The sequence below is a fragment of the Nyctereutes procyonoides genome, unplaced genomic scaffold, assembly GCF_905146905.1.
Source record: "Nyctereutes procyonoides isolate TBG_1078 unplaced genomic scaffold, NYPRO_anot_genome, whole genome shotgun sequence".
Classification (NCBI taxonomy): domain Eukaryota; kingdom Metazoa; phylum Chordata; class Mammalia; order Carnivora; family Canidae; genus Nyctereutes; species Nyctereutes procyonoides.
Genome location: NW_026575082.1, coordinates 28,768,297 through 28,781,021, shown reverse-complemented (window position 1 = coordinate 28,781,021; position 12,725 = coordinate 28,768,297). Strand labels below are relative to the sequence as shown.

Here is a 12,725-nt window from a genome sequence, read left to right as displayed (position 1 = left end):
GATGAAAAAGATTAAATACTGCTGAAAATGTGTATTTTAGAAAATAAATATTTTGGGCTCTTTAAGTCAGACTTAAATAAACACAAAACAACAGATAAGAAGGTGCATGACAAGGAGGCAGACCAGAAGGAAGGATTATTAGAAACTAAAATGCAGTATCACATTAGAAGCAAACAGGGGGAAAAAAAAAAAAAAAGAAGCAAACAGGGGACGCCCGGGTGGCTCACCAGTTGAGCATCTGCCTTTGGCCCAGAGCGAGATCCTAGAGTCCCAGGATAGTGCTCACTTCAGCAGCACACATACTAAAACTGGAGTCCCGGGATAGAGTCCCACATCGGGCTTCTGCATGGAGCCTGCTTCTCCCTCTGTGTCTTTGCCCCTCTCTCTGTGTCTCTATCTCTAGAGTCTCTAGACTCTATCTCTAGATAGAGATATCTCTATCTCTCTGTGTCTCTCGTGAATGAATGAATAAAATCTTAAAAAAAAAAATTTAAAAAAAAAAGGAGCAAACAATGGACGAGAGGAAGAAAATCACACTAAAGATATTCCAGAATGCTGAGGGAGAGGAAGAAAAAGATGAAAAGAAAGAAACATGGAGAAATAACACAGAGAAATGAGATCAAAGGCTAATCCTAAGAAAGGACAAGAAGAAATGAAAGAGAATACTCAAAAATAAAATTATTCATTAGTGAAAACAGACAAATTCATATTGAGGGTTTGTATAATATCAGTTAATTTTATCCTCAATGCTTAAACACAGCCTGTGAATAATAAATATAAGAGAAGGAAATAAAGGTATAAAAGGAAAGAGGAAAGGAAGAAATAAAACTTTCTTCTACTTGTAGATGACATGATTGTAGAAAATCCCAAAGAATTGACAAATTTTTAGAACCAATAATCAATTAAACCAAGATTGCAAGATACAAGACAATACACAAAAGTAATTTGCTTTCCTATATATAAGCAATGAACACTTGGAATCTGAAATTTAAAATATAGTACTATTCACATTAGAATCAAAAATATTTACATATGTAGGTACAAACCTAATGAAATATATAAGATTTATAAGAGGAAAACCACAAAACTCCAAGGAAATACCTAAGTAAATGGAAAGACAGCCCATGTTCATGAATGTGAAAATTCAATACAGTTAAAGAAACCAATTTTTACAGTGTGATCTATAGATTGAAACTACAAATTAGCTCAAAAATTTCCAGTACTTGGAAATTAATATATTAATTCTAAAGTTAATACAAAAAGGGAAAGTACCCAGAATAGCCAAAACAATATTGAAGAAGCACACAAAGAAGCCTGACACTGCCCGATTTTAAGACTTATTATAAAGCTACACTAATCAAGACAGGCAGAAATAGATAGACACAAATACAATTAACTGACATCTGAAAAAGAAGTGAAGGTAGTTCAAAGAAGAAAAGATAGCCTCGTCAACAAATTCTAACACAATTTAAACATTCATATTAAAAAAAAAGAATCTAGGGATCCCTGGGTGGCGCAGTGGTTTGGCGCCTGCCTTTGGCCCAGGGCGTGATCCTGGAGACCTGGGATCGAATCCCACGTCGGGCTCCCGGTGCATGGAGCCAGCTTCTCCCTCTGCCTATGTCTCTGCCTCTCTCCCTCTCTCTCTCTCTCTCTGTGACTATCATAAATAAATAAAAATTAAAAAAAAAAAAAAAAAAAGAATCTAGACACAGATTTCAAAGATTTCAAATTTTTTATTACACCTTTCAAAGAAATTAATTCAAAATCAATCACCAAACCAAATGTAAAACACAAAACCAAAAATCTTCTAGAAGGAAACATAGGAGAAAACCTACATCTTGGGCATAGTGATTAAGTCTTAGATTTAATACCAAAGTCACAATCTATGGCTGATAAACTGAACTTTTTTTAAAATGAAAAAAAAAAACTGGGTGCACCTGGGTGGCTCAGTCAGGTAAGCGTCTGTCTTTGGCTCAGGTCATGATCTCAGGGTCCTGAGATTGAGCCCCGTGTAGGGATCCTGCTCAGTGAAGAGTCTGCTTCTCCCTCTCCCCCTAACCCTTTCCTCTTGACTTGTGTGCATACACACACTCTCTCTCTCAAATAAATAAAATCTTTAAAAAAAATGAAAAAATGCTTGCCAAGAAAAGGATTAATAGAATTAAAAGACAAACCGCAGATTCGAAGAACGTATTTGCAAAACACATATCCAAAATATACAAATAACTCTTAATGTACATCAAGAAACAAATCAACAGTTCAAAAATGGTCATAAAATACCAAAGATAGATGAAAATAAGCATATGAAAAATTACTTATTATACATAATTAGAGGACTGCAAATACAAACAGCATTGAGATTCCACCACCTCTCAACTGCAATAGCTGAAGTTAAAAACACTGAGAATACTGAGTGCTAATGAAGATGCATATGGTGAAAAAAGCAAACGGTACAGTTACTTTGGAAGACAGATCAATAGCTTCTTATAAAGCTAACCATGGTCTTAACATATGATCCAGCAATTGGTGCTCATAAGTTATTTACCCAGTTAAGCTGAAGACTATGTCCACATATACAAGTCTTTATAATAGCTTTATTCACAACTGCCAAAAATTGGAACCAAGATTTCCTTTAATAGGTGAATGCATCAACAATGCCACATTCATACACTGTATTATTATTAAGCAAATAAAAGAAATGAGACTGTCAAGCCATGAAATGACATAAAGAAATCTTAAACTCATATGACAAATGGAAGAAGTCAATCTGAAAAGGCTATATATTTTATGATTCAAACTATGTAACATTCTGGAAAAGGCAAAACTTATGGGGGACAATAAAATAATTAGTGATTGCCAAGGGTTGCAGGTAGGAAGATGAGTAGATAAAGCACAGGGGATTTTTAGGGTAGTAGAATTATTTTGTATGACACTGTAATGGTGGATACATGACATTATGCATTTATTAAAACCCACATAATTGTACATTACAAAGAGTGAACCTTTACGAAAACCATGGGATTTTAGTTAATAAAAACATACTAAAACTGATTCATCAATTTAACAAATGTACTATACTTGGGGAAGATGTTAATAACAGGCGAAGTTTTATGTATGTGCATGGGGGAGTGGTTATAATAGGGGAGACTCTCTTTTATGCTTAATTTTCCTGGTAAAAAATAGATCTATTTTAGCTGATTTACTAATGAAATGGAGTATAGTTTTAATTTGTACTTAAACATCTTTGTAAGTGTTTACTAACTCTATTTCCTTTTTTTCTAAACCTTCTCCATCCGCTTAGGGACAAATTTCCAAGATGAAGTTCAGAATAATTTCAGGCATTAGCTGCTCAAGTTACATTTTTATTAGGCTTGACACTTTGACATACACATCACTACAATTCAACTTCTCTGTTATAATGCCACTTTGTTTCAAGAGGCATAGTTTAGGATAGAATAGGTCCAAGGTACTGATTCCCTAGAGTTCATTTTCTCAGAGTATCACTATGAGTTTCCTGAAAAATTAAAGCACTATCTAAAAATGTTTTCCTTTCTTCTTTAAAAAAAAAAAAATTTATTTGAGAGAGACACAGAGATAGAGAGAGCACAAGCAGAGAGGAGAGGGAGAGGCAGGCTTCCGCCTGGCAGGGAGACTGACTTGGGGCTTGATCCCAGAAATCCGGGATCATGACTTGAGCCGAAGGCATACGTCTAACCTACTGAGCTACTCAGGTGTCCCTAAAAATGTTTTTCAAACATTTGTATGATGATATATTTTCCAAAGATCATAAAATAATGAAGATTGAAAAAAAATTATCTTGTACTGAAAAAAAGATCTAAATTCATATTAAGGAGTTTCTTTTTAAAGATTCTATTTATTCATGAGACATACACAGAGAAGCAGAGATGCAGGCTGAGGGAGAAACGGGCTCCCTGCAGGGAGCACGACTGCGAGACTCGATCCTGGAACTCCAGGATCACACCCTGAGCCGAAGGCAGATGCTCAACCATTGAGCCACCCACCCAGGTGTACCATATTAAGGGCATTTACAAAGTATCAGTTTTTATGACCTAAGGTTAGATATTAGTCATATTCATACTAAGACAAAGAAAATCTGTAAGTATCTAGACAGGGAAAAATCACAGAAACACAGGCTCAAAACAAGTTAGCTGTTGTCGCCAGTGAAATTCACCAAATACTAGTTAACTTGGCTTCTAGTCACCTAGGCAGAATACACTTGTTTACTCTCTTGAAATTAGGTGTGACCATGTGACACTTTGGCCAGTGAACTATGAGAAGATGCGCTCTGTATCACCTCCCGGTACAAAATCCAACAAGAGTGTGTGTCCATTGTCCATGTTTCATCATGGTCCCTTTTCCTGCATCAGCACTTGCTGCATGACCTTGCACTTTTATGTTTTAGAGGTGGCTACTTTCCTTAAACCTTATAAACCAAATCCTGCCAACTACAAACATTTCTTTGGGGCTTCCTCACTTCTCTTGGCCTTCAAAGAATTGAACAGAATTACAGCCTTGCTCTGGATTAGGCACTGGCTTAAGGGAATGTGTAGGCCACTAAAGCTCTCTCTGTATCAGCAATATGGTTGTTTTACCTTCTTATCATTGGTGAGTTCACTGGAGTAGCACTTTTAATTTCCCTCAAGAACTTTTCCTTTACATTCACAGCTTGGCTGTTTGGTGTAAGAGGCCTAGCCTACAGTCTATCTTGGCTTTTGACAGGCCCACCTCACTAAACTCAGTCATCTCTAGCTTTTGATTTAAAGTGAGACATGCAGGACTCTCCCTTTCACTTGAACACCTGGTGGCCATTCGGGTTATTATTTGGCCTCATGTCATTATTCTTGTATCTTAGAGAAAAAGTAGGCCTGAGGAAAGGGAGAGAGATGGGAGAGTGGAAGGCACTGGAGCAATCAGAACGAACACATTTACCCATTAAGTTTGCCATCTTATACAGGCATGGCTCCTGGCACCCCAAATCAATTATAATAGTAACATCAAAGATCATTGATCACAGATCACCATGACAAATATAATAATGGAAATACCTAAAATATTGTGAAAGTTACCAAAATGTGACATAGAGACAAAACAAGCAAATGCTGCTGGAAAAAATGGTGCCTGCATACTTGCTCAACAAAGGGCTGCCAAAAATCTTTGTAATAAAAAAACAAAACACAAACACATGCAGTTATCTGCAAAGTACAACAAAGCAGAGCAAAATGAAGTATGCCTGCACAAACTAATAAAAATATGATATTTTTCTTCCCTTTTTTTCTGGACTACAGACAAATGTTTCTTTTCACAGATGCATAATAATCTATTATGTGGATTAATCGATCAGTATTCTGTTGATGGCCATTTATGTTGTTTCTCTTCTTTCACTATTTAAAAATGGTGTTGCAATGAGTAACTGTATATACGTCATTTCACAAGTATAAATTCCTAGAAAGGGTTGCTGAATCAAAGGGTATATTACTTTGTAATGTGGTTAAATACTGTCTCTTATTCTAGTTATGTCAATTTATTTTCCCACAGGAACACGTGTCTAATTCCCTGTAAGTTTACAATCTTAATGTTATCAATTCTATAGGTATGTCAACCTGGTAGACAAATTTACTAATGTTTTTAACAGATTTGTATTTAATTTTCTGTGACATTTCTGTACATATCCTTTCCTCAGTGTTTCTACTGTTAATAATATTATTGTTAAAAATTTAAAACATTCTACAGCTAAAAGGCATACCAGTCACAATGGTTTACTGTCAAAACCACCCAAACAGTACTGAAGTCAAACATAAAGGAAAATCATACTAAAGAACTCAAGAATAAAGAAATAGTGGTTGTATAAAATGATGAGCATAAGCACTGAACAAAATGAAATACAGTCAAAACTAAAAAATTATTATAAACGGGAAAATTCTTCAAAGATTAAAAAAGAAAAGAAATTATCTAGATATATATTCTCACTGGAAATGGGTGATTACAGTAAAACCCTTGTTTCCTCACCTTACCTAATATACAGTCAACATTCATCACTTTATAAACAATCATTTCTTTTTTTATTTTTTAAAGATTTTATTTATTTATTCATGAGAGAGGCAGAGAGAGAGAGGCAGAGAAATAGGCAGGGAGAAAAGCAGGCTCCATACAGGGAGCCTGATGTGGGATTCGATCTCGGAACTCCAGGATCATGCCCTGGGCTGAAGGCAGGCGCTTCACCGCTGAGCCATCCAAGGCATTGCAAAAAACAATCTTATTTCTAATTAACATAACTTTATCTAATAAATAACTTTACTTCTGCAAATAATTTTTAAAAAGTATGTTAGTGAGAAATCTAAATTCATTGCATGTAATATAGCAGAAAAGAGCTTTTACATAGAACAAGTACTGAAAATTGATAGTAATATGCAAGAGTACCTTTTTGAGATAACTAAGCAAATAAGATAGAGAGGGAAAGTAGAAAAGAATTCTAGAACATGTAACTGTACATACGAAAAAATTACTTGAGTTAGGGTTGAACAATAAACAATAAAACAATGAGGGGGAAAAAGAATGCATCGTATGACAGTTACCTAATTTATAAATAGAAATAATGCTTACCTTGCAGGGTTAGGGTAAGAAATAAATGATAACACAAATAAAAAGCATAAGGTAAGGTACAGAACATAGATGAAAGGCACCAAGAATGTGCTCAAAAAATGCTAATTTGTTTTTTTCTACTGGCAATCACAAACTCTTCACAGACAAAGGCCATAATGGAAAAAACATCAATTGAAAATCTGTTACTGTGGGGAAAAATAAGGTATAAAAGTTATGCTCAACTCAAATATATCACCCTAAGTTTTAAGGCTTTGCATGTGTTCGACGATTTAAAAGAAAAAAAGCAAACTTAACAAAATAATGAAAATAATAAAAAATATTTTCAGTACTGTCTCTTAGAATCAAGGCACGCCTACAGAAACAAGGATATACCAGAAATCAATTTACCATGGTCTTTCCTGATCCTCGTGGTCCAATAATGAGAACAGAGTTACTTTCTCCATAGATAGCAGTTCTTTTTAGCAGCTCAATTAAGTGTCTGAAATGACAATAAATAAGCCAAAATTTAAAAAGGAAGCTGGAATAATTTGTAAGATAATACTATTTAAAAGTTGAATTTGAGTAGGCACAGAAAACAGGCATTCCCTTTTTCTCTTTGGGCGCTTAACTTATGCTCCAAATTGTGCTACACAGAAAAACACAGAAGAGAGGGTGGGTCAAAATGAATTTTCTGGAAACCTAAAGAGGAAACCAAGTAAGTTTGTAATATCCTGGCTTTATGATGGTATGGGACAAGAGACAACAGTAAGTCTTGGGACCTTTCACTCTGCAGCTGGCTGTCCAATATTAGGTACAAAAAACTCAGAATTTTCTCCATAATACCAGATGGCAGGAGCAACACAAGATTGAAAGGTAAGGAGCTTTTTCATTATCTGCTCTTGCTTTAAAATATTGAGTTTCTATTAAAAAAAAGAATTTTTTTTATTCCTATAAAAATGTCAACCTTATTCAGATAAAAATCCATGTAATATAAAAATCCATATAATACAATTTTTGCAGGACGCCTGGGTGGCTCAACGGTTTAGCACCTGCCTTCAGCCCAGGACATCATCCTGGAGTCCTGGGATCAAGTCCCGCGTCAGGCTCCCTGCATGGAGCCTGCTTCTCCCTCTGCCTGTGTCTCTGCCCCTCTCTCTCTCTCAAGAATAATAAAATCTTAAAAATAAAAATAAAAAGATAATTTTTGCAAAACCTAAGGACATCTTTAAAGATTTATAGCAGACAAAGGGATAGCTAAACTTACTTGTATTGTACTTGTACTCCAAATAAGTTACTCTGTGGGCTCTGATGACAAAATCTTTCCCGTAAAATTCTTTGTACCTGATAAAAACAAAGTGAATAAATATAAATGAAAATGTTACACATGAAATAAAAAATGAATGAGAATATACTTTTATAGCAATTAGAATTACGTATTAATGAGCCTATTCAAACCTACCTAAATAACTTGTCTTTAAGAGTTCTGGTACCATTTTCATGAATTGTAAAATTAATGGTTCTTTTTACCTATCTCAAATCCCAGAGGAAGAGTGAGAATTTACTTGTATGGTTCAACAAGAGAAATAATTACTTACTTTAGCCACACTGGCAATTTGAGGGTTGGTTTATTGCAATGTGAATAAATGAGTACTTTACTTTGTATGTAACATCTAAGCCACGGAACAAGAACAGGAGAGAATCTAATAATGTAATCTCATCTAATAATAATGCTCATGAACCATACCTCAATCTCTAGAGACCAAACAAATCTAAACCGGCTTAGCTCAAGCCCTATTTATCTGCATCTCTCATAAAAGTCGAGATTCTAAGAAAATAAGTTTAAAAGTTCATATAGTTACTGAGGACCTATTAGAAACGGAGCATGTTACTACTAAAGAGCATGATCCATGCCTAAAGAAACATTAGAAATAAACAGGAAAGAAATAACACACTGAAAAAAAAGTAGTAATTCAGCATTTAAGGAAATACTCGAGTACATGGAAGAAATTAGATTCAGCTCTATCTATAAAATGAGGAATCACTGGAATGAATTAAAAAAAAAATTCTTGGAAGGACCTAAATTTTGAATCTGCCTTAGAATAAGGCCTTATACTGAGTTGTAAAACATTGTCAGATAATCTAGCACAATCTTTAAAAAGACCATTAAAAGCATTCCTTTTCTGCATCTGCTAATACAGAAATCTTCCAAAGACAAAAACCTTAGGAGGCTATTTCAGATTCGGTCCCATCATCAGAAACAAGAAGTTTCCAAGATTATACGCTTCTCTCAGACTGACAGCATGGGACTGATCTTTCATGTATCAAAAAGATAAAATCTGAGTTCTGTTTATATGTACCAGAAGCTAAGCAAAGCAAATTATTCACTGGAGATAAAATAATCCTAACTACCTTTAAGAAGGGGAAAGAATAAGAGAAGTGAGGCCAGAAGAGCCAATTATTTGATTTTAAAATTAGTTTTGAAATCTTAATACTAATCATAATATGTATTCCTCTACCTTGATAAGATCATTAGAAATCAAAAAGATAAACCACAGTCCTTTTCTTTTTTAAACTTCATTGAAGTCTAATAAAAAGGAATAAAATCTAAGGGATAAAGTGAAGTGAAGCTATAGAAAACAGTGAAAGGTTAAAAAATCTCAAAGTGATCTGAGATGAAGGTTAAACAGGTGTACACGTGTATAAAAATTAATCAACCTGCCTGTGAAAGATTTATGCCCTTTATTTGGAAGTAAATTACACTTCAGCTACAAATTTTTCATGAAACAGAGTTAAACATTTTCTTTCAAAAAAAAAAAAAACAAACAAACAAACAAACGTAAGGTCTTACATGAAGGCATGCCAGTAACACACATTTAATTTTGATGAGAAAAAACTATAGTTCTGGTCAAGTCAGATAACAGAAATGCCAGAACAGTTATTATATCCATGCCCTACTTTATTCCTTAAGATATATAGATATAAATATAGATGTGTGTTCAACTTGGAATATAGTATGGACTTAAAATAATATTAAATATTCATGATAAAAACACTCAACATACTAGAAAAAAAGGCCAACATCCTCAACCTGATAAAGGACGTCAAAAAAACCTATAGCTAACATCCCATCAATGGTGAAAGACTGAATGTATTTCCCCAAAATAAAAAACAAAACAATACTGTTCTTGTCATTGTTCTCAATATCATACTGAAAGTTCTAGGCACAGTAATTAGACAATAAAAAAAATTAAAGTCAACCAGATTGAAAAGGAAGTTAAACTATATTTGCAGATGACATGCTCATATATAAAAAACTAAAGAATAAACTAAACATATTAGAACTACTAAGTCTGGCAAGGCTGCAGGATACAAGATTAATATATAAAAATAAATTGCATTTAGACACATAACAAATAAATTAAAAAGCAATTCCATTTATAACAGCATCACAAGAAATAAAATAGGAATATATTTAAAAAAGGAAGTACAGAACTCTGAAGTAAACTGAAATTAGAACACATTTGGAAAGACAGGAGTAAAGTTAGGGTTCCAACTGTCTAGAAACTTACAAAGAATGAAAGTAGAGTAAGACGTTCTCTCCCTGAGAATGGAAAGGGTGATTCTTCGTGTTAAGGGAGAATTCAAATTAAGATGACTATTTCTCTGATCAGCTTTGCATGGTAACAGACTTTGAGGTTAATGAAAATGCATACTAACCTGTGAAAGGTACTCTGCATGTATTACGTTGTTACTCTTTGATTTACGACTGCTCATTTTAATACACTGAAATCCTTAAAAAACAAAAAAGCATGAATATAATACATTATTGGTTTATAAAGACATTATTTAAAAATTTACTATTACAGAATCAAAAACACAAATTTTAAAACATGACAATGTCCAATTTCGCAAATTTCAAAAACTCTCAGCTGAATCTCTTGTGGTAATCATTTCACAGCATATGTAAATCAATCATGCTGTATACGTTCAACTTATACATTAATGTATGTTAATTATTTCTTACTAAAACTGAAAAAAACTCAACAGTTCTTGTCTAAGTGTAGGCTTTGACATTCCAATACAACACAGTATATGGTTCTTACAGACAACTAATTCCTACCTTTCCTCTCAACCCAATATTCACATTCCCTTCCTTAACTTAAAAAAACCAAACAAACAAACAAAAAAAAACCTGTATGCTTCTTTTATACAGAATGTTTCTCTCCTCATCCATTCCACAGGATCTTCACCTTCCAGAAAGCCTTCGCTTCCTTTCCTTTCTTTCTTTAAAATTTTATTCATTACATGGGGGGGGGGGGGGGCGCGCACAGGCAGGCAGGCAGGGGGAGAGGGAGGAGCAGCAGACTCCCTGCTCAGCGAGCCTGACATGGAGTTCATCAGTCCCAGGACTCTGGGATGACCTGCCTTCGGGCTGAGCCATTCAGGTGCCCCAAGCCTTCACTTTCTTGCTTTACTCATCAAACATACATAATCACTAGAGAGTAGGTAAAATGCCTCTTCTGTGAACATCCATTTAATTGCCTAAATTTCTCTTCATCCATAATCAAATTACATTTAAAAAGACTGTTCACTTAATGGTCAGTATCCTCAAAGTAAGTACATTTTAAAATTCTGAGCATTTAACATAATATCCAAATAAAATCGGCAATGATAACATTAATGAAAAACATATAATAATAAAAAAAGACAACTTTTAAAAACTCCTTCTTCAAAAAATAAAATCCTTCTTCAAGGCAGTATATTCACAGATAAATATCTCCGGCTAAAAATCTAATTTTCTTAGCACTGGTTTCCAATAGCAATCCTTTACTAGTCTGGTAATAAGAACCTAAGCAGTGTTTACTTATATACCAGGAATTGTTAAAAGTGCTTTGCATTTAACTCATTTAATAACTTAATGACTCATATTTATTAATTTTACATACTGACAATTAGATGCCAACCCTTCGGATGCTGTTTTATTCTTTTCTGGAAAGCTAACAGGATAGCATCTGAGCAAGGCCTTGACAGACAGCAAGGAAATCTGTCTCCCCCTTACTATATAACTCATGTAGTCACGGCCTAAACTCCGTAGGGCTTCTGGCTCCAAGCTCCCAAACTGGAAACTCAAGAACAGAGTAGTCAATTGTTGTTTTATCACATAAGAATACTTTTTCTTAGAAGAAGAGCAGTCTTCTCAGCTGCCCTAGGGCACACTTTCTAGCAGCCTAATACCTATGCAAGGCACTCTGAGAATCTTCATATTAATTATTTTTACTTTATTCTGCTTATTTTATTATTTTTTTCCTTAAACAAGAGCTGCATGTATAGGGAAAACCCTTTCAGCAACATGAAATGATATCCTCATTGTGGCTTAAAACACCTCTGACATAAAAAAGGTCTAATAAATCAACATCTGACCTAACAAAAAGTCAATTATTGTTAGACAAAGAGCGTCAAGTATTTGTATCTTTTATAATTGACTGACAGCTTGCTAATAACACATTAAAAATGATTAGGAATATATTCTCCTTTCTGGAATTAGGGTAGTATATTTCATCTTTTATTTGCTGCTTTCAATAAAGACTTGAGGTTTAAGAGGAATATTTCAAATGAAGATTAAAATTACTAGTCAATATGTATGCTTTTACTTCTAACACAATTTGCCATGATTGTAATACTTTCCTTACTTATTTCAAACTTAAAGTTACTAGATGCATTTAGCATGTCTGAAAATTTCGGCACTATAGACTTAAATGTTTTACTGAATAGATGAAGAGGTTTTCACTTTTTAAATTAAACCAGAAAAAAAGTAAAAGCATGGGAAGTGAAGATGAAGACACCAGAGTTTTTCTAGAAATTTTGCTTTTCTTAAAAAGTCACAAGTGATGAAATTAAGAATATTATTCAACAAGTCCAGAAAAAAAATTTCTATATAAAATTTAATATAAATGCAAATTCCTAAAGAGCCAAAGAAAAGTAGAATTAAGACAAATGAGACTGATGGTAATACTGTGTCCTCAAAAACTTTGTTACTAACTACTAGCAAGACCAAGATTTGGGTTCTGGTTTTGTGGTGTCCCTTTACAAATTAACTTTCCTAAGTCCCAGTTTTCTTCTCT

General features: G+C 34.1%; 1 protein-coding gene across 3 annotated transcripts in view; it reads right to left on the bottom strand.

Annotated features, from left to right (window-relative positions):
* Positions 1-12,725, bottom strand: part of LOC129514450 (origin recognition complex subunit 4) — an 85,270-nt gene that overhangs the window by 38,302 nt on the left and 34,243 nt on the right. For all 3 annotated transcript variants that reach the window (XM_055333031.1, XM_055333033.1, XM_055333032.1), the window contains exons 2-4: positions 10,321-10,394; positions 7,868-7,944; positions 7,012-7,102 (exon numbers count right to left, since the gene is read on the bottom strand). In XM_055333031.1, the coding sequence (XP_055189006.1) occupies positions 7,012-7,102; positions 7,868-7,944; positions 10,321-10,377 (225 nt within the window). In that variant the 5' untranslated portion in view covers positions 10,378-10,394. The remainder of the gene's footprint in view (positions 1-7,011; positions 7,103-7,867; positions 7,945-10,320; positions 10,395-12,725) is intronic.